This window comes from Phoca vitulina, unplaced genomic scaffold (assembly GCF_004348235.1).
Source record: "Phoca vitulina isolate PV1807 unplaced genomic scaffold, GSC_HSeal_1.0 scaffold73, whole genome shotgun sequence".
Lineage (NCBI taxonomy): Eukaryota > Metazoa > Chordata > Mammalia > Carnivora > Phocidae > Phoca > Phoca vitulina.
The window spans coordinates 779,310-802,450 of NW_022589776.1; the positions used below are offsets into that span (position 1 = coordinate 779,310).

The 23,141-nt window shown below is 36.4% G+C and overlaps 1 protein-coding gene across 2 annotated transcripts in view; it reads left to right on the forward strand.

Annotated features, from left to right (window-relative positions):
- The window catches only part of SUCO (SUN domain containing ossification factor), an 86,769-nt gene extending 68,195 nt beyond the window's left edge, over positions 1-18,574 (forward strand). For both annotated transcript variants that reach the window (XM_032393398.1, XM_032393397.1), the window contains 6 exons: positions 473-560; positions 3,692-3,796; positions 5,383-5,537; positions 6,013-6,104; positions 15,439-15,494; positions 16,539-18,574. In XM_032393398.1, coding sequence (XP_032249289.1) covers positions 473-560; positions 3,692-3,796; positions 5,383-5,537; positions 6,013-6,104; positions 15,439-15,494; positions 16,539-16,982 — 940 coding nt within the window. In that variant the 3' untranslated portion in view covers positions 16,983-18,574. The remainder of the gene's footprint in view (positions 1-472; positions 561-3,691; positions 3,797-5,382; positions 5,538-6,012; positions 6,105-15,438; positions 15,495-16,538) is intronic.
- The last annotated feature ends 4,567 nt before the right edge of the window (positions 18,575-23,141 follow it).

Genomic DNA, 23,141 nt, shown 5'->3' on the forward strand with positions numbered 1-23,141 from the left:
TGTTGTTGTCAAGTCCAGAAAACCATCACCAAGATCAATGTCAAGGAGCTTACCACCTGTGTTTTCTTCTGAGTTTTATGATTTCAGGTCTTACATTCAAGTCTTTAATCCATTTTGAGTTACTTTTGGTGTATGGTGTAAGATAGCAATCCACTCTCATTCCTTTGAATGTGGCTGTCCAGTTTTCCCAACACCATTTATTGAAAAGACTGTTCTTTCCCCATTTTATATTCTTAGCTCCTTTGTCATAAATTGATTGATCATATATGTGACTCATCTTACATAGTAGTAAGGTAGCAAATACCTCAAGGGATCTCTTTATTTTACCTTTGTAAGTGTTCCAGGCCTCAATAAGAGTCATTTTCAAAAAAGTAGATTTATCTCCTGTATTGCAATCAGAAGTGTGTTTCCAGTAATAAGTTAAGAAATAAGAAATTAAAGCTAATTTAATAAATCTTTTCTTACTCCGTAGGTACCGAAAACAAATGGAAGAAATGCAAAAGGCTTTCAATAAAACAATAGTAAAACTTCAGAATACTTCAAGAATAGCAGAGGAGCAGGTTGGTCATCTTCAACCCTTACTTACTTTTTATATAAATTGCTTTTGAATTTTGTAGGCTCTTGCTGGTAAGAAGGATAAGTAGTGTTGGTTCATTTTTTTCCCCCGATAGGTGATGATAAGCCTATGATATGATGTCATGTTTGGAAAATTACCTAGCTATTAGCATCTATATCTCCTCTAGAGAAAATTTTCTTGAGCATTATTCCTATTACATTTCTAAGTTTGTGTGTGTATATGTGGCAGAAATGCAGTGGCCTTTTTTTAAGCAGCTTTGTTAAACTCAAATCTTGTGGTTTTCTACACAGATAATCTAATTGATTGCAAATAAGTACAGTTCTGTTTCTTCTTTTTAATCCTTATACCTTTTCATTTCTTCTTTTTTCCCCCTTTATCTCTTGCCTGTGACGCAATGTGACTGGTAATTGGCCATTACCCTGTCTTGTTGATTTTAAGGAAACAATTTCAGTATTGCACAATTTTGGTATTGCAATATCCAGATGTTTATTAAAAGTTTTTACAGTGTGTTACTATGATGAAGAAATTTTATACTTTGCTAAAAGTTTTTCTGGGACTAGGGGATGGTGAGATGAAGTGAGGAGACCTGAGGTTTCAGAGTTTAGTTGCATCTTACTGCTAGTTCCTAACAATCCAGTTGTGGTTCCATACAGATTTCCTCCTTTAGTTTTTTTTTTTTTTTTAATTGAAGTTTGAGAGTTATTTAAAATGTATTCGGAATACAAGTCCTTTATTAGAGATATACTTTGCAAATATTTTCTCCCAGTTCATTATTTCTTTTGTCATTCTCTTAAAAGTGCCTTTTGAAGAGCAGAAGTTTTTAATTTGTTAAAGCCTGTTTATCTATTTTCTCTTTGCTCTATAAAATCTTTCCCTAACCCAGAGTCACAAAGAATTTTTCCTCAGTTTTCTTCTAAAAGTTTTGTAGTTTTCGTTTTACATTAGATTTATAATCTATTTTAATTTTTACATGTTCTGAAGTATGGCTCAAAGTTTTTTGGTGGGGAGGGGGATAGAGAAACATGAATAAATTTCCCTTTATTCCAGTATCATTGTTGAAAAGACTACCCTTCCCCCCTGAATTTCCTTTGCACTTTTGATAAATACAAATATAAATCAATTCTCTCGCTCTCTCTCTCTATATATATTACATATGTCTGTTTCAGGGCTTCTCTTTTGTTCTGTTCATCTATTTTTATGCTGATACCAGACTGTTGCAATTATTGTAGCTTTATAGGAACTCTTGAAATCACATAGTGTGAATCTTCCAACTTTGTTCATCTCTTCCAAAATTGTTTTGGCTAATATTGATTTTAGAATCAGCTTGTCAATTTCTACAAAAAACAACCTGTTTGCATCTTGATTAGATTTTATTGAATTTATACATCAGTTCGTAGAATTAGCATCTTAACAATATTGTCTTCTGACTCATGAGCACAGTAGTTATTTAGTTCTTCATTAATTTTAATGGTTAAAATGATTTCCCCTCTATATTTTCTCATCTCAAAGACTTATTTAAATACTTGTAAATAATTTGTGTGTTATTAACAGTATTGGAGGTAAACCTTGATTAGAAGTGTTGACTAACTTATTAAATTTCATAGTTTTTTCTTTAAATGATTATAACTATCTGGAATTTATCAGTATTTGTCAAATGTGAGTCAGAAGAAACAGTTTAATGAGTCAGGTTCAGCATTTGAAACAGATGAAGTAGGATAGAAAGTACCACAGAGGGCGCCTGGGTGGCTCAGTCGTTAAGTATCTGCCTTCGGCTCAGGTCATGATCCCAGGGTCCTGGGATCGAGTCCCACATCAGGTTCCCTGCCCGGCAGGAAGCCTGCTTCTCCCTCTCCCACTGCCCTTGCTTGTGTTCCTGCTCTCGCTATCTCTGTCTCTGTCAAATAAATAAATAAAATCTTAAAAAAAAAAAAAAAAAAAAGAAAGTACCACAGAGTATTGCAGTAAGGGATGTAAGTGAAACTTTTTGTTACAGTTTTATGTATCCATCTCCCCCCAGCCTACTCCCCCCACCCTGTGCGCACACACACACACACACAGTTGAGATTTAAAACTTATTTATTTTAAGATTTTTATTTATTTATTTGAGAGAGAGAGCACAAGCAGGGGGACTGGAGGCAGAGGGAGAGGGAGAATCAGGCTTCCTGCTGAGCAGGGAGCCCGATGTGGGGCTCAATCCCAGGACCCTGGGATCATGCTCAGCCAAAGGCAGGCACTTAAAGACTGAGCCACCCAGGTGCCCCTAAAACTTATTTAAATCTAAATTTGAAAAACTTAGGTCTAAAGTGATAAATGGTTATATAGCTATTTCATAATGATCCTACATAGAGTGTTAGCTTTTCTTTACATTCTGCCCTCTTTCCCCTCCCCAAATTCAGTAGTAAGTTGAAATTTTCAATACAGTCTCCCTATTAATATAGGTTCCTGACCATGAGTATGATGCATAATTCCCTAAAATACGCATGCAGATATTTTACATAAAGGCATATTTGTTGATTATAAAAGTTTTAAAAATCTAGAGCTGGAAAAATGGATGTTTTCGATTAATTTATTTTCGTTGATGATATCCAACATTGACTAGATAAACTGTTGCAGGTTTTTGACTATGGGACATCCTAAGTTCCATCCTAGTGTACAATAGACTAGAACTTTTAAAAGCTTCTTGGTATGAGCCTGCTTTATATCCAAAAACATTTTTCAAAAATTTTCAACATGTTTTTGTGCTGACTGCTTTGGTTTAAAAATACATATTTGACAAAGTGATTGTTTTGCATACAGCTGACTATATGCTGGTTTATACATGTAGAGCCCATATTAACTTGAAAAGTAATTTTTTAACGTCTATTAGATGGTAATCCAATCCAAATGGTAGCAGTAAATGGCAAAATGGTTTTTTGGAGGGGTAGGAGAGGAGGGTTCAACAGTCTCAGATTCATTTTTTGTTTTTAAATTTCTGGTCACACTTTATTCATTCATTAGAAGCTTCCTATTAATATTTTTTTTCTTAAGGAACTTAGTAATTTTACTGGAACTTACAGTGTATTTACAGATGAAACTTTCACACACACAAAAATAATATTTCTTCCTTTATGATAGGATCAGCGGCAGACTGAAGCCATCCAGTTACTACAGGCACAATTGACCAACATGACACAGCTTGTTTCAAACTTATCAACAACAGTGGCAGAATTAAAACACGAGGTATTTTTATTTGCTGGTATTGTAAGACACACTGCATATATAGAGATTGTCATAAAGGCAGGCTTGTTAAGAACATGTTATCTAAGAACTTCAACCAAACAAAATGGTCATTTATAGAGAACTTGTTTAGAATACCAGAATGTGGCATTTTAAAGTTTTGGAAATATACTAATTAAGATAATTTTTTGGAAAACAAGGCATTCATAGTTTAGGTCTTACCTAAAATATGATTATAAAGCAATTCTATTAGGCCTTTTGCAAACCACTGATACTTCATTTTCAGTTCACAAAGGCTTATTGAGTTGTTTAACAAAGCAAAAATTTTATTGATTTAATAAGTATTTATTGAGCATCCATTGTATGTGGGTGTGAGCTGTACAGTCCTTGGGGCATACAACAGTGCGTAGTCCCTGGCCACACAGAGCCTCTCTTCTGGGGGAGTGAGGGAATACATATAGTAAATATATGTGAAGGACAGTGGGATAGAAAATGAAATGTGTGTGTGTGGAGTGGTGTGGTAAGAGTTGCTCCTTTAGCTAGAGTGATTTTGGAAGGCTTATCTGAGGCAGTGGCATTAGAACTTGACTGCTCAAGAGGAGAGCAGCCACATGCGGCCTAGGGTCAGAACAAACCTGTGAGCAGCACTAGGGCAAAGGACCCACGATTAGAAACAGTGTAATATATCTGAGGGCAGAAAGAAAGTTGGCATGGCTGGAGCAGAATGAGGGGAAGGAAGGTAAGAAGTACCTTCAGGATATCATGGCGACTGGGTCTTGTAGGCCTTTGTAGGCAATTTAGAATTTGAATTTTATTCTAATCATTGCAACTCATTGGAAAGAATTAAGAAGTGACAGGGGTCATCTCCAATACTTGGAGAAACTCCCCATTTGTCGCTCTGTGGAGAATTGCCTCTTAAGGAACAGCAAAAGCAGAAGTGGGGAGGAGACCAACTAGGATGCAGTTGCAGTAACCTGGGTGAGGTGGTGTTGGTTTGGACTAGGGTATTAGAAGTGGAGAACAGTGCGAAGTTGTTGAATTCAGGAAATATTTAAGAGAAAGACAAGCCTTGATGAAAGATTGGATATGTGAGATGTGGAACTAAGGATGACCCCCGTGTTTTTGGCTTAAATAACTGGGTGATTGCTGGTTCAGTATTACAAGATGGCAAAGACTAGGCAGGAGCAAGATTTTTTTTTTCTCCCCAAGTAGGAGATAGTACAGGTGGAAAAACACAGCAAATGTGACAAAATGTTAATTATTGGTAAACATAGGTGAAAGGCATGAATATGTTCATTGCTATTTTTAAAAATTTTCTATAGGTTGAAAATGTTCAAAGATTTGGAGGGGGAAAGGAAGACAGAGTAAGACATTACCTCAGTAGTACATTTTCTAAGAGCATGCCCTGCATTTTATGGTTTTGAAACACATGAAAAAATGTTTAAAATGATTTGTCCTTTGAATTTTATATCCCACTATATTTTTCCTAATATAATTTTTAAATTATAATAACAAAATATAATAATGTAATATTTAATATTACTATAATATATAAAATATATAATAATTAAATCCTTTTCTCCTCTCAGGTTTCAGATCGACAAAGCTATCTTGTCATATCTTTGGTTCTCTGTGTTGTCTTGGGACTGATGCTTTGTATGCAACGCTGTCGAAACACTTCTCAATTTGATGGAGATTATATTTCAAAACTTCCTAAGAGTAATCAATATCCAAGCCCTAAAAGGTAATATCAGCATTTTATTTCACATTTTTTTACTGTTTTTTTATATTTTTGAGAAATTTGACTGAATAAGGGAATACTGAGATAATTTCTTTTCCCCATATGATATCTTAAAATTGCAGTGTTAAAACATCATTGGAACTAGCAAGATAGTCCTGTATCTGGGAGGTACTGTAGACCGGAATAAAGAAAACATTAATAGGAAGTGCATAAACCCTTGAAATATTTTGGTTGTGAAGGATGCTTGAATGTGGAGTTCAAAGGGAGAGGATAATAGGTATTTTAATATAGCACCTTTTAGAGAATGATCCTTAATTTTTTTTTTTAACATGTAATAGTAATAACTGGTGTGTTACATTAGAGGTTAGTATTCTGCGGCATGTTCAGTTCTCAATAGCTTCCATCAAGCCCCAGCTGCAGAATACATTATATGTAGTTTACTCATTGTGCCCGATGTTGATTTTTCTTCATGTTTTAGATGTTTCTCTTCCTATGATGATATGAATTTGAAAAGGAGAACTTCATTCCCACTCATCAGATCCAAGTCTCTACAGTTAACTGGCAAAGAAGGTAGATTTTTATGCAATATACATATATATAAACAGGAATCCAGCTTACTTCTGGCAGAAGTAGAATGTCAGTGTTGTGTTCAAAACCATCTGCAACAGAATAATGGGTATAAGTAACTTTTGTGTTTGTGCTATGCCAAAACCACCTTATCATTTTCACACTTTATATCTTTCTTTATTCCTGAAAGCCCAGAGGGTGGGGAAGGAGGGCTTAGTTTAATTAGCCATTGGTAGCTTTGTTTGCACATGCTCCTGTTTAGAAGTATTTCTTTTTAGAAAGGGATGTTTGAGAAAGTTCAACAGATTTGGAAAACCTGAATGTGCTCCCATAGCATCCTGTGCTTATCTGCCTCCTCCTCTTGTACAGGTAGGACCCCTTTTATCTGTAGTTTAGGACTGTGAGGCACTTTCTGAAAAAAAAGATCTAGTCTCTCTCTTTTTTATAGGCCAGGGTCTATAATAGCATTCCATCATCTAACACTTCAGTGAATACTTAAATTTAAATGAATGAATTTGTACCGAGTAGCTATTTTTCTGTATTAGTTTTTTTATAATTAGCGCTTACTGAGAGACTTAACTTTATAGCAGTATTAAAATAACCAAGTTAATTGTATATTTCAATTAGGATTGCTTTCTTTAATAATTGTTAGCTTCTCTTTCTTCAGGATTTACTAACAGCAGCATGTTCCAATTGATTAAATAATTCAAGTAATCATTGCTGAGCATTGCTGGTTTACTGTTATCACAAAGCTTCACAAATTTAACCCATTACATGTGTGCTTGCTTAGGACTAGTAAATCTCTTCTTCCTTCCTGCTTTTTTCTTTCTTTTTTTCTTCTTTTGGCTGATTTTCTTTCATAACTGAAATTTTTAATTGAAGTGTTACATGTAAGAAAAGTGTAATCGTTGTATGTAAAGCTTGATGAATTTTCATAAACCAAATGAGCACACCTGTGTGACCAACACCCAGACTGAGATAGAGAACATGCTCCAGCATCCCAGCAACTTCCTTGTGCTCTTTTAGTCACTGTCCACCCCCTCCCAGGATAGCCACTGTTTTGACCTCTGACTTTGACATAGTGATGTTGAGCATCTTTTCATGTGCTTGGGGGACATTTGTAAATCATCTTTGGAGAAATATCCTTTGCCCAATTTAAAAGATTTTTTATTTAATTTTTTTGTTGTTAATTTCTCCAATGTCATGAAGTTTCCTCTGTTTTCTTGTAGGAATTTTATAGTTTTACATCTTACATTTAGGTCTTTAATCCATTTTGAGTTAACTTCTGTATATTGTGTAAGATAGGGTTCAGCTTCATTCTTTTGCATGTCAATATCCAGTTTTCCCAGGACTGTTTGTTGAAGAAACTGTTTTTCCTCATTGACTGGTCTTACTACTTTTGTTGAAGATTATTTGACCGTATGTGTGAGAGTTTGTTTCTGGGTCCTTTATTCCATTGGTCTACTTACCAGTCTTTATACCAGTACCACACTGTTTTGTTTTGTTTAAAGATTTATTTATTCATTTGAGAGAGAGAGAAAAACAGTGGGGGGGGTGGCGCAGAAGGAGAGGGAGACAGAAGCTTAAGCAGACTCTGCTCAATGCAGAACCCCATGTGGGGCTCGATCTCACAACTCTGAGATCACACCCTGAGCCGAAACTAAGAATGAGAATTGAGAGAGATAGTGGTGGGGAGGGACAAAGGGATAGGGAGAGAGAGTCTTAAGCAGACTCCACACTGAGTGTAGAGCCCGACACCAGGATTGACCTCATGACCTGAGCAGAAACCAAGAGTCCTACGCTTAACTGACTGTGCCACCCAAGCATCCCAGTACTGCACTGTTTTGATGACTATAGCTTTGTGACATGTTCTGAAATCAGGAAGTGTGAGTCCTCAAACTTTATTCTTCTTTTTAAAAATGGTTTGGCCTATTTGAGGTCCCTTGAGAATCGATATAAATTTTAGGATGTATTTTTCTATTTCAGCAAAAAAATACTGTTGGGATTTTGATAGGGATTGTGCTGAATCTGTATATCATTTTGGTAGTATGGACATCTTAACAGTATTAAGTGTTCCAGTCATGAACGTGAGATGTTTTCCCATTTGTGTCTTCTTTTATTATTTGTTTGTATATTCTTTAATTTCTTTCATCAATATTTTGTAGTTTTCCTACACTTTCTTAGGCTTATCCCTAAGTATTTTATTCTTTTTGATACTATTGTAAATGGAATTGTTTTCTTAATTTCCTTTTTGGATTGTTCATTGTTAAAAGTATAGACGTGCAACTGAAGTATAGACGTGCAACTGGTTTTTTGTGCTTTGATTTTGTATCCTGCAACTTTTCTGAATCCATTAACAGTTTTTCTTATGCAATTCTTAGGTTTTTCTACATATAAGATCATGTCATCTCTAAACAGAGATAATTTTACTTTTGTCCAATTGGCGGGGGTGGGGGTTGGGGGAGGGGAGGCAGAAGGAGAGGGAGAGAGAATCCCAAGCAGGCTCCACGCCTAGCACAGAACCCAACACAGAGCTCAATCCCACAACCCTGAGATCATGACCTGAGCTGAAATCAAGAGTACGACGCTTAACTGACTGAGCCACCCAGGTGCCCCCCTTTTGTCCAATTTGGATGCCTTTTATTTCCGTTTCTTGCCTAATTGCTCTGGCTAGGACTTCCAGTACTAAGTTGAATAGAAGTGATGAGAGCTGACATCCTTGCCTTGTTCCTGATCTTAGAGGAAAGCTTTCAGTCTTTTATCATTATTATGTTAGCTATAGGCTTTTTCATAAATGACCTTTTAATATGTTGAGGTTTCCTTCGGTTCCTAATTTATTGAGTATTTTTATCATGAAAAGGTGTTGAATCTTGTCATATGCTTTTCCTGCATCAGTTGGGATGATCATGTGGCTTTCGTCCTTCATTCTTTTAATGTATATCACATTGATTGATGTTCATATGTTGAATCATCCTTGTTATTCTAGAAATAAATCTCAGTTGGTCATTGTGTAATATCCTTTTAATGTGCTATCAAATTTGCTTTGCTTATATTTTGTTGAAGATTTTCATATCAGTATTCATTAGGGATACTGGTCTGTAATTTTTCTGTAGTGCCTTTGTCTGGCTTTGGTATCAGGGTAATTCTGGCTATATAGAATGAGCTTGGAAGTGTTCCCTTCAAATTTTTGGAAGAGTTTCAGGAATTGGTGTTAATTCTTCTTTAAATGTTTGGTAGAATTCTTTGATGGAGCTGTCTAGTTTGGGGCGTTTCTTAGTTGAGAGGTTTTGATTATTGATTTAGTCTCCTTACTTGTTATTGATCTGTTGATATTTTCTCTTTCTTCGTGATTCATTCTTGATGTGTGTTGCTAGGAGTTTATCCATTTCTTCTAGGTTTCCAATTTTTTGGCATACAGTTGTTCATAGTAGTCTCTTATAATCATTTTTCTGTGGCTTGGTTGTAATGCTCCATGTCTTATTTTTATATAAAGCTAGGACTTTTGTACAAAGTTGATATGAATTAATACAAAATTGACAAATTACATAATCTCTTGCCTGCTAAGTATTTGAGGTAATAATGGGGCTTAGATAATTCATGTTGTAACTTACATTAATTCATTATAAGTTTTCTTTTCTTAGTGTCCTTCTCTCTTTTCATCAGGTTTATACTTTGATTTGCAACTCTCATTTTTGTTGACAAACTAGGTGGATCAAAATTGTTTTGATTTTTGTGACACATTTTTACTGTGAAATATAAGGGAAACAAAAAAAACAAAAAGTGCATAAAACTAGAATGTACAACTTGCAAAGTAATTGTAAAGTGAATGCCTGTGTAACTAACATTCAGATCAAGAAGTAGAACAAGATCAGCACTCTTGGTATTGCTTCTCCCACAGGTAGCTATCCTGACTTTTGAAATAATCATATTCTTGATTTTCTTAATAGTTTTACCATTGGTCTTTGGATTTCTCACAGTATAAGTTTTGCCTGATTTTGAGCTTTTGATAAAATAGAATCATACCACATGTAAACTTTTTTTTCTTCTTCAGCGTTCTCTTGGGAGATTCATATACACGATTGCGTCCCATCCTATTTCAGTAGCTAATTCACAGTGTATTTATCCATTCTACTGTTGCTTACAATTTGGGGCTTTACAGATAATGCTGCTGTAAACACTTGTTTGTATACTGGAACATAGTTGTATGAATTTCTCTAGGAATATTGCCTAGATGTAAAACTGCTGGGTTGTAGAGTATGCTTATCTGCAAGTGATTAGATAATGGCAGGCTTTTCCAAAGTGGTCATAAAACAGTTTGTGCTTCCACCAGTGCTGTGAGAATTTCCATTATTCTGCATTCTTGCCAATAAACACTTAGGATTCTCAGGTTTAAGGTATTCATTAACCTCAGTGCAGTTGTAGTTTGCATTTACCTGATTACTAATGAAGTTGAACAAATATACTTATGCCTTTTAGTCATATGACTTTCCTGGGCAATTTTAAGGTTTTTGCCTGTTCTTCTGTTGGGTTGTTTATCTCTTTTGTACTGGTTTATAATTATTTTTAAGATTTTGATCCTAGTCATTGATTAAGTATGTTGCAGATATCTTATTTTGCTCTGAAACTTGTGTTTTATATAGAGTTTTTTAAATAAGAGAAGCTCCTGTTAGTGTAATCAAATGTATAAATTTTCTCCAATTACGGTTAGTGCTTTTTATCTCCTGTTTAAACAGAATTTTTTGCTCCAAGTTTATGGATGATATTCTCTTATATTTTCTTTTAAATGTTTACTTCGGTTTTTATTTTTAGGTCTTTAATCTACCTGGAATTTATTTTTTTGTGTTTGGTGTTAGATAGGAATTCCAATGTAAAATTTTAAATGAATTTTCAGTTGCTTCAAGTTTCTTGGCCATTATTGGCTCTTTATTAAAAGTGGGCAGAGACCCTGAATAGACATTTTTCCAGAGAAGACATACAGATGGCCAACAGACACATGAAAAGATGCTTAACATCACTAATCATCAGGGAAATGTAAATCAAAACCACAATGAGATAACCACCTCACACCTGACAGAATGGCTAAAATCAAAAACACAAGAGACAACAAGTGTTAGGATATGGAGAAAAAGGAACCTCATGCATGTTGTGTGGAATGCAAACTGGTGTAGCCATTGGGGAAAACAGTGTGGAGGTTCCTCAGAAAAATTAAAAATAGAATTACTATATGATCCAGTAATTCCATCACTGGCTATTTACCCAAAGAAAACGAAAACACTGATTCGAAAAGATATATGCACCTCTGTGTTTATTGCAGCATTATTTACAATTGCCAAGATATGGAAACAAACTCAAATGTCCATCCATAGATGAATGGATTAAGATGTGGTGTATATATATACATACACAATGGGACATTACTCAGTCTTAAGAAAGAATGAGATCTTGTCATTTGCAACAACATGAATGGACCTGGAGAGTATAATGCCAAGTGAATTATTAGTCACATAGGTCCAGAATTGTCTTTGTAAGAGGAGTTTTGGTTATAGGAACCTGATTTTTTTTAATTAAAAATTAAATTTTTTAAATTAAAAATTTCCATTAATTTTTCCATTTCATCTAAATGTTAAGGGGCGCCTGGGTGGCTCAGTTGGTTAAGTGACTGCCTTCGGCTCAGGTCATGATCCTGGAGTCCCGGGATCGAGTCCCACATCAGGCTCCTTGCTCGGCGGGGAGTCTGCTTCTCCCTCTGACTCTCCTTCCTTTCATGCTCTCTGTCTCTCATTCTCTCTCTCTCAAATAAATAAATAAAATCTTTAAGAAAAAATAAAATAAAATAAAAAAATGTTAAAATTTATTAGCATAAAGGTATTCACATATCTTTTACCTATTAACTCTTTTTATTTTTCCTCCCTTTCCTAAAGAGATTTTTTGTTGGGAGCTAGGAAGAGATTCTTCTCTTTTTCTGTCATTAGAAGTTGTGCATTATCTTTGACATCTTCTCATACTTTAGAATTTACAAATACTTGTCAAAGTCTGCAGTTAATCAGTACTTTTTCCTCTTCTTGGACAGTACCAAGATCTTTTATCCCCAACTTGACTTACGTGTTAATGTTTTGTGTATTTAAATTCTGTTTTTTTGCTTAGTTGTAATTCAACAAGATATACTATTATTATTTTTTACACTAATGTTCATTTACATTTATCCACATATATACTGATTTCTTAATTCTTCAGGTCTGCTTTCTGAGACTTTCCATATGCCATTAGTTCCCTTCATACTGAAACATTATCTTTTTTTCTTTATTCCTGTTTAAATTTGTTGGGCTCTTTGAATTTCTCAATTGGTATATTTTATCAGTATTGGAAAATTCTTAACCATTATTTTTTCCCCAAAAACATTCCCTCTACCTCGTTCTCTTTTAAGAGTCCCCATTTAATTCAGTATGTTACCATCCTTCTCATTTTATCCTCCTAAACTCTTATTTCCATTCTTTTTGCCTTTCTGTGCTGTATTTGGGTGATTTCCTCCGTACTGTTTTCCAGACCACACATTCTTCAGCTATCTGTAGTCTGCTATTAAATTCTTCCATTGAGTTTTTAATGTCAGTTACTACATTTTCCATTTCTAGGAGTTCTTTTAGTATTTTTTTAAACATCTGGGTCCCTTTTTTGTTTTATGTTTCCTGCAGATATTTTCAAGCTTTTTATTAAACATAGTAAGTATAACTGTCTTTATAGTCTTATGTTTGATAATTCTGATATCTTAAGTCTTTATGAATCTTTTCATTGGTTGTGTCTGCAGGCTCTTGCTCAAGAGGCCTTGTGTCTTTCTGTGCTTGGTTACCTTTGTGTGTTGGTCCTTCTCTTTGAAAAATTATTTGTAGAGATAATTAGAGAGCTAGGAGGTAGGTCCTTATTCCAGAGAAAATTTGTGTTTGCTTTATATTCAGGAATATTTTATGTTTGTAGCATGAGGTTAGTTGGACCACCAGATGATGGGAATTTGGACTGTAAGTTCCTGCATTGCATGGGTTAATTCTTTCTCTGAGGGTAGTTCTTTAGAGTCCTAGCTTACAGAGGGGAGAGTGAAGGTTTCTTATTAGACTACTACTTTGGGTGGGTCTGGAGATTTTATTTCTGACTCATTCCCTTGATACCATCAGAGCTAAAGTTTGCATACTCCTGCTTTGGCAAATGCTGTCAGGACAAAAATGACTTTTGTGTTCCATTTCACTGTCTGGCTTCCTACTTTTACTTCAGATTTGGCCTAGAGATTACCTACTTAATCTTGGCTGCTCTTCAGTGCTTTTAGTGATTTTTTTAAAAATTTAAATTCAATTAATTAACATAGTGTATTATTAGTTTCAGAGGTAGAGTTCAGAGCTAGAAGTGATTCATCAGTCCTATATGACACCCAGTGCTCATTACATCACGTGCCCTCCTTAATGTCCATCACCCATTTACCCCATCCCCCCATCCCCACCCCTCCAGCAACCCTCAGTTTGTTTCCTATTATTAAGAGTCATTTGGGGCGCCTGGGTGGCTCAGTTGCTTAAGCATCTGCCTTCGGCCCAGGTCATGATCCCAGGGTCCTAGGATCAAGCCCCGCAACGGGCTCCCTGCTCTGCGGGAAGCCTGCTTCTCTCTCTCCCGCTCCCCCTGCTTGTGCTCTCTCTCCCTCTGTCAAATAAATAAATAAATCTTAAAAAAAAAAAAAAAAAGAGTCATTTATGGTTTGTCTCCCTCTCTGGATTCGTCTTGTTTTATTTTTCCCTCCCTTCCCCTATGCTCCTCTGTTTTGTTTCTTAAATTCCACATATGAGTGAGATCATATAATAATTGTCTTTCTCTGATTGACTTATTTCACTTAGCATAATACCCTCTAGTTCCATCCACATCGTTGCAAATGGCAAGATTTCTTTTTTTTTTTTTTTGATGGCTGTGTAATATTCCATTGTGTATATATATCACATCTTTATCCATTCATCTGTCAATGGACATCTCAGCTCTTTCCATAGTTTGGCTATTGTGGACATTGCTGCTATAAACATTAGGGTGCAGGTGCCCCTTCGGATCACTACATTTGTATCTTTGGGGTAAATACCGAGTAGTGCAATCGCTGGGTTGTAGGGTAGCTCTTATTTTCAACTTTTTGAGGAACCTCCATACTGTTTTCCAGAGTGGCTGCACCAGCTTGCATTCCCACCAACAATATAAGAGGGTTCCCCTTTCTCCTCATCCTCGCCAACATCTGTCATTTCCTGACTTGTTAAATCCACATTTAGTTGCTTTCAGTAGAGAGGGTGATCTGAGTAACAGTTAACAACCATTCCTAGAAGTGTCATTTTTTTTTAAATCAATTTGAGCGAGATTAGTACCCTGATAGAAATGGCTATTTAGAGGAATGTTTAGATATTTTTATATATTTGATGACTTTCTCAACAGATTTCTAGTACATAATGCAAAAAAGTTATAATTGGTTGAATCATGTTACTAGTAAATTTGCAGCATAAAGTTTTATAGTGAATTTTGCAGCTTTTATAAACTTCTGGCTGTGTCAGACCACATATTGTTTACTTTTAATGGGTTCAGTAGGACTGAAATCTCATTTATCTTGTCAGTCAAATGTCTTGTCAAGACATTTATCTTGTCAGTGTGGGAGTGGTATACAGCTGTCTTTAATGTGCTTAAAGTAATGAAATCTTAGAAACCTAAAGCGAATATTTCTAATTTACTCACCTTGCCAGCAGTGTTTATTCATTATTGCTTTGTCATTTATATTGCATGTTCAAGCTGTTTTTAGATTTTGGCGTTCATAGTTTTGGTCACAGTAAAATACAATTAGAAAAAACTTCTTAAATCTCTTTTTTATGTGTATGTTCCTTTAACTGGCTTTTGTACCTGGTCACAACTGCTTGTTGCACATAATTAACCCACATTTGTGACACAGTGTAGTTTAGTGTATTTCTCTAGGGAAATACTCAGATGATCTCTAGGTTTGTTATTAGCTTACCTGGTGGTGGTGTCCTTCTCATCAGGTAAGAGGGTAGGGCTGGGCCCAAAGAAGGATGCTTACTGTGTTGGCTGATGGCTAGCTGTCAGTTAAAATCTTAGGGAGATTATTTGAAGGAGACCAGTCAAGCCCAAAATAAGAACCACCTTGTCGCTTTTCACTAATTTAAAATGCATAAATATATGCTTAATCTATTATTATAAATTCATTGGATCTGTTAGGAAAATAATCACTAAGGGACAATATATAATATTTTCATAGTGTTTATCATAGCATAATCTACTTTACATTTTACATCTGCTTTTTATTTTCTCTTACTTATAGTAGACCCAAATGATTTGTACATCGTAGAACCCCTCAAGTTCTCTCCAGAAAAAAAGGTAATATTTTGATTAAGTGTATTGTTGTGTTATGTGATAGTAGATGAAGAACTAAGTAGAAAGGTTTGATATGATCTTTAAGCGGTCCTTAAATTTACTGTTTATTTCCAGTCATAGTAATGATGATAAATAAATGTTACAGAGGTCAGCAAACTATGACCCACAGACTGTGTCTGGCCTGTGGCCTGTTTTGTATGAGCCTGGAGCTATCGTTAAAGGGTTGCAAAATAAAAAAGAATATGCAAGAGAGACCCGCAAAGGCTAAAATATTTACTACCTGGCCTTTTACAGAAAAGGTTTGCTGACCTCTGGCTAATAGTCCTTATTTATTGAGTATCAGTGTGTGTTAGGCAGTGTGTGTGTGTGCTGTTCCTGTATTCCTCACAGCAGCCTGGAGATGGTAGTGTCCCCGAGTTGGTATGAGAAAACTGAAACTCAGAGGGTTTATGTCGTCCGTCTTTGAATGATTCATTAAATCAATGGTAAACCTCAAAATATACTTAGGCTTTTTGGTTACAAAGTCTGTGCTTTTTCCATTTTGCCTCTCAAAGTAAGTTGTACTCATTTTGATTAGAGGTAATGATCTCTAGGTGAAAGAACTTGGACTTTTAGAGCCAAATAGCCCAGGATTCAATCCCAACCTGACCACTTACTGTGTTGTAACTTGGGCAGGGAACCAAACCTCTGGACCTTGGTTTTCTCATTTAGTAACCAGGGATAAAATACTCACTTCTCAGGAAGTAAGATACACATGAAAACAACTAGTATAATACCTGGTGCGTAGTAAGTACTCAGATGTTAGTTATCACCCCCTAAATCTGTTTTCAGAGGTGGCAGCTAAGTAAAGAGTTTTGATTGAGTAGCACTTACAAAATGGGAAGGTAATGGTAATATCTATACAGAACGTAACAGTATGTATGCTGTTCATAATACTGTTTTACTTTTCACCGGGAGTGGGCACTTTTCTCCATTAGCTCAGCTCTCTAGATGTTTTGATGAGGTAACTGTTGGAGGTCTCATTACTACCTTGTTTTAATGTTATAGAAGAAACGCTGCAAGTACAAGACTGAAAAAATTGAAACCATAAAGCCAGCAGATCCATTGCACCCTGTAGCCAATGGAGACCTAAAAGGAAGGAAGCCCTTTATGAACCAGAGAGATTTTTCTAATATGGGAGAAGTTTATCACTCTTCTTACAAGGGTCCTCCGTCTGAAGGAAGCTCAGAAACATCATCACAGTCAGAAGAGTCTTACTTTTGTGGCATTTCCGCTTGCACAAGTCTGTGCAATGGACAGTCCCAAAAGACAAAAACTGAGAAGAGGGCTTTAAAACGAAGGCGATCTAAAGTCCAAGACCAAGGAAAATTGATAAAAACTCTAATACAGACTAAGTCAGGATCATTGCCGAGCCTGCATGACATAATCAAAGGAAACAAAGAGATCACCGTGGGAACATTTGGTGTCACAGCGGTCTCGGGACATATCTAAAATGAATAGAACTTTTCATACTGGAGACTTTTTGTTGTTGTTCTTTGAAGAACAGTCTGTGGTATTTGAAGGGTTTGGGGGAGGGAGAAATATTAATGGGAAAAGTATTCAGAAATTATGGTTTCTGCCTTTTTAAAAAAGTAGGTGGGATTGTGTCAATCTTGGTTAATGAGCTGCAGTTTTACAAGGCTGATCACGTCCTACAAGGACAATGGTAGACATTTTATAAAGATGTTTTTTCACAGATTAATTACTGGGACAAATGTAATTTGGAAGCCCAGTTCCTTTGGGTGGGATAGGAATGAAAGCCTAAACCTCTTCCTTTAGCTTTGTTCCTATTTCTTGCACCTTCCCATATTTATGTGCCTTTTGTCTATTTATAATGCCACTGGAAGAGGAGGGAGAACTTTTTCTGTCATTTGATTTCTTTTATAACTTTGTTAGTTTTTTGAAGCTGCAAACACTACAAGGCTTTAAGGTGATCTGCACCTGAAGTTCAGTAATGTGGGTCAGACAGTATAAAGATCCTGCAGACTTGCCAAATAGACTTCTGTGTAGCAAACTCACTTGAAACAAAAACTTGCTGGAATTTTTTCTGTTCTTTTGGGTAAACGGCAGTACTGATATTTTCATTTAACTTATTCACACTCATTTTTCTCTAGTTACTGACTCAATGAGAAAAAAGCCTACAAGATTTTTTCTTGCAAATGACTGGTATTTGCAACTAAATTTTTTTATAAATTCACCTTTTAAACACATTTAACCACTTGTTGTAAGGGTTTTCGTTAGCTACGTTACATTTTAAACATTCACAATAAGCACTAATCCTCCAGACTTTTAGGTAATTGTTTCCTGTTACTACAAGTAGAACATTTGAAGGTTTGTCAGATGAGTCCAGGTCTCATATGATAGAATCACTGCCTATGTACATATGCACGGAACCAGTGAGTGAGTTTGCCAGACCTCGTCTAATTGGTCAAGTCTAAAGGGATCATTATTCCTTGATGTTTGCTTTGTATTGGCTACAAATGTGCAGAGGTATACATGTGATGTCAATGTGTCTGTCTTCATTTGGTCTTTTGTTTTCTTTAAAAATAATGGGCAGCGACTGTATTTGAGTAAAATGATTTCTTAGTGTGTGTTTGTACAGTAATGAGTGAAAGTGGGAAGTTTCTTTTTGAAAGGGAGAGAATTGACCATTTTGTGTTGTAAGATTTAAGTTATAACTTATTGAGCACTTTTAGTAATAACTTTTTAAACTTGTCTAATACCTTTCTGGGGGTATTGTTTGTAATGTGACCTATTTAAAGCCTTTTTTTGTTTAAGTTGCTGCTTTTAGGTTAACAGTATGTTTTAGATGATTTAAATTTTTTTCCAGTCTGTACAATTAGCCATTCAGAGCAAGAGGGCCTGATTGTATGGAAACTCATTGAGAAGAGGTCCAGATGAGAGCGGAGGGAGACCGGGAGTTACACAATCTGCGTGCAGCACCCAGGGTTGTGGAAAGATGACTTTCAGTTTGTAACTACGGAGCTGTAGCGCCATTAGAAACTGTGAATTTCCAAATAAATCTGAACACTTGTCTTTATTAATTACTGGCTCTTCTGTTCTTTGAAGGAGAACTTACAAATATATTACTCAGAACATAGAATGAAGTTTTTGCCACTTTAAAAACTACAACAACATCTCATTACGTAATTGATCACATTTCAGCCAACTCTAAACTGATTGAACTTACACGTAAACATTTTGTTCCCTATACAATTGTAATTTCACCATTTCAAACACTAAAATGAGAGTTTTTGATCTTTATTTAGTAGAGTACATGTATGTATATTCTTATCAGGTGTCATCTTGAGGACTACTAATTTTTAAGTTTTTCCACATCTAAATAGAGTGTAATGCTTTACAATTTACTTTTCAACTTTTAAACATCTAACCAGAGCATAACATTTTACAATTTGGGGCTTATTTTTCCTCTCTGAGATTATACTTACATGAGGAAAAAAAAGAGTTCTTGCCAGTTGTAGACGTGTGCCTGGTAGGAAGCGAAGCTGCGTATGCAGAATAGGCTTTCAGTGTGGCTTGATAGTTGGCCTCACCTTCTTTCTTCTAAACGTTAGCATTAAAACAGCATAAAATAAAAGGAAACAGGGATCATAAGAGCAAAGATGCCAAGTAAAACAGTTCTTTTAATTGGATTTTTAAAAATACTGTGTTACATATAATTTGAGGAATTAAATAGCTTTTTGATAAGCCTTATATGGGAAAACAGGAGTTCTCTACTGTCTGCCACTGCCTCCGGGGGCCCCTCCAAGGACTGTTTGCTCCTCAACAGCAACCTGCAACTCTTGTCCCCAGTTGGTGTGCTGCTTTTACCACCTACTGGTTTTCCAGTTTTAGAGGTGTTCCCAATTTGAAGATTCAAGCTTACATATATGAAATACAAAATAGGTATTTGTTAACCTACTTGAACAAATCTACGTAAGAGCATGGCATATGAAGTAATGTCAGTCATCAGATTTATTAAGAACCTCATGCAGACCCTTTGTTTGAATTGTCCAGTTTGTGACAAGACCTTCCCAGCAAAAGAGAAGCAGATCTTTGAAGACCATGTATTCTGCCACACTCTGTAAGTGTCCCAGCCTCCTGGATCTATACCGTACATCGATTTTTATAGAGTAGAACCTATAGCTTCTACTTAGAGCTATGACCCACGATCCTGCCTAACATGAAATTACTAGGGATTTAGTCCTGTTGCCCTAAGGATGGAGTCCTGTCGATTATCTGCAGAATAGTGGTGAGGGCTATTACTTCCATCCTTGTGGGTTACTACCTTTTAAATCACATAACTAGCTGCGTCATCCTCACCTCTGGTGCCCATTCTTCTGAGGGTCTCCAGTACAAGGGCCCTGGGCTGCAACTGAGCTGGCCCTTCATTCACAACAGGCTTGACTTGAGTACTAAGTGATTCGTTTTCTGAGTTGTCCCAGTGCCCTTCAAGGTCAGGCCTTGAGTGTATTCACAGTCGGTTCTCAGTCCTAACCCTGCAGCTGGTGATTGAGTAGAGGTTGAGAATTTCTTCCTCCTCCTCAGGTCTCTTTCTCCCACTGTTTGCATTAAACTAGCCACAAATAACCACCGCAGAGAATTCCGACATCCAATTGGGATGCCAAAGTTTTCTCATCTTGATTTCTCAGCTCCCAGCAGAAGCATCTTATTCCCGAACCATGGACCCAAAATATTTCAGTCACAGAAAGCCTTCTTTCTCTCTGGATACCTCTGTTTGGCATTTTCTACTCTTTGATCTTTCCTATGCACATAACCTTTATTGTAAGTCCTTTCTTAATGATTAGTAGGACTTGTTAGAAACTGGGCCTGCAACTTTCTGAGCAGGTGAGTTTGAATATGGGTAAGTCAGAATAATGAGAACTATTGTTAATCTCGTTAATACTGAAAATAAACTCGTCCTATTTAGGGAAAAAAAACAAAACTCATGCTTTTCCCCAGCTTTTTAATTTGAAAAATTTCAGTTGAATATCTGTGCAGCTTTACCCAGATTCAGCAGTTAACATTTTTAGTTTTTTTTTTTTTTTTTCTGTGTGTGTGTCTATTTGCATACATACACGCACAATACACACATTCTTTTGGGCGAACCATTTGAAAGTTAGTTGGGACAGTAAGACCCTTCACCCCTAAATACTTAAGCATGTATTTTCTTTTTTTTTTAGTTTTAATTTAAATTCAATTAGCCAGCATATAATACATCATTAGTTTTTGATGTAGTGTTCAATAATTCATTAGTTGTGTAACACCCAGTGCTCATCAGATCACATGCCCTCCTTAATGCCCATCACCCAGTTACCCCATCCCCTCACCCCCCTCCCTCCTGCAACCCTCAGTTTGTTTCCCTGAGTCCAGAGTCTCTCGTGGTTTGTCTCCCTCTCTAATTTCTTCCCATTCAGTTTTCCCTCCCTTCTCTTAGAGGGAAAACATGCATCTTCAGCCATAAACCCTGGGAATGCTGCTCAGTCCCAACAGGTTGCAGACTCCTTGTTCATACCATCAGAGTACTTAGCAAGCCAGTCTCTCAACTTTTTCATTTTCTAGGTGGGAATCAGTCACCAGTCTTTTGTGCTCCTTCTTCCCCCAACTTCATGGGCACATACTCCTGGGGGAGGTGATCTTATTCCTAGATCAGATGTAAATCTTGGTCAGTGTAAGTCAATCATGGTAAATCCATTCATTCGCCTTACTGGTGACTGGTTTAGGTATGGATATGTGGTTAAATTCTGACCAGTGGCAAATGAAGAGAAGTCTGCCAAGAGAGGGGCTTTTTTGTTGTCAAAAATCAAGTTGTAGTAAGAGAAAGATGTTTTCCCTCTGGACAATTTCTTGTCTGGATGATATACATAAATTTCTCACACACAAGGGCAGCCTGAGGAAAATCTGACATGGTGAAGAGGATAGAGTAGAAAAAGAAGTTGCTCATGACCTCACTCTAAGCCACTGAACCAACCAATCCTGGAGCCACCCTACCTTGGGACTCCTTGTTAAATGAGATAATAAATCCTTCTCATGTTTAAGCCATTCTCAACTGGTTTTTGTGTTACGTATTTGTGTTACGCCAAAAGCATCCCATCTGATAGAAGTTGCTCTTACTAGGTGCCAACACCATGCTAACGCACTGTATACATAGCCTCTTGTTTAATAATCTATGTAAGTGCTGTTATTGTGCCAGTTTTAAAATGAATAAACTGAGGCACAGTTTATTCATTAATTCATTCATTCAATAAACTGCGCCTCAGTTTATTCATTTTATTTATTCATGGTGTTTATTCATGGTGTTTATTCAGGTCACAAAATTAATAAGTGGAAGAGCAGGGATTTAAGCCCGTATCTATCTGAAGGGCTTCAGTGACTAGGCTCTTCACCATGCTGTAATGCCTCCTGGTGGAGACATGGGGGACACTACCTGAGAATGCCCAAGCGCCCTCTGAGGAACTCACAGAAGCACCACTTCCTGGCATTAGGCTGGTTGGACCTGTCCTATAAAGTCCTTATTTTGTAGTCACACCCTGGTGAGACCAAACACTCAGAAATGCATTAACTATACATATTTGGGACAGAATGTTGCATTTAGTATCTGTCCTCTCAGTGTTCCTTTAAAAAATATTTTTATGATAACTAAAGTAGTTACCATAAAAGTTCCAAGGTTATGTTTTGCAATAGTTCTTGGGGGGAACAAATCCATAATACTCTTTGAAAAAATTATGGGTACCAAATTTCCTAATGGAAAAGTTGTAAAATTTTTTATTTATTGTAACTATGTAAGGTGACAGACATTAATTTGACTTACTGTGGTGATCATTTACAAGCATACGAACATCAAATCATTATGCTGTACACCTGAAATTAATATAATGTTATATGTCAAGTATACCTCGGTTTAAATTTTTTTTTATTTACGCCAGGGAATTGGGGGCCCGAAGTAAGTTCTTTAAGAGAAAGTTCCAATTTAGAAAAAAAAAGTGCCAAGAATATGTTAGCATGTAGTTATCAGATAAGAATATGTGAATCCTTCCTTCAAGGAGGTATTTTGTTCAATGAGGTAAACTAATATTCTGTGAACACGATTCATTAGGCAGGGACTGCCACAGCCCTTAACCTTAAGGGGTCCAGAAGTCTACACAGTCCAATTCCAAGAACCAGGGAGCAAGAGGAGAAATGAATAGTATTTATATCAGTGGTAAAGTCTGTTTTCTCCAAGAGCTGGCAATCAGTATTCTTTTTTATTGGGGTTTAAGGAACTTTAAAAGAGAAGTATAAAAATGACTCAAAATCCCCACATGAAAAAGAATATTGAAGGACCATGAAATGCTAATGTACATCACATCAAAGATGCTCTGCTTTAAAAATAACAACTACTAGCAGAGAACGGAAGCTGTGGCTCTCCTTTTCCCCCAAGACTCCCCCCACTGCTCCAGAACACCTTTCGCATGTATTGTGTGAGCCCTACCCAGGCTTCATTAGCTCTGATCGTTTTGTCTCTGTATTCCAGAGCCACTGAGCTCATTGAGTCGCTCAGAAATACCTGAAATATTTACCAAGGGCCATATGACCTATCCAAGGCTCACTCTGTCACATTGCTGATTTGCC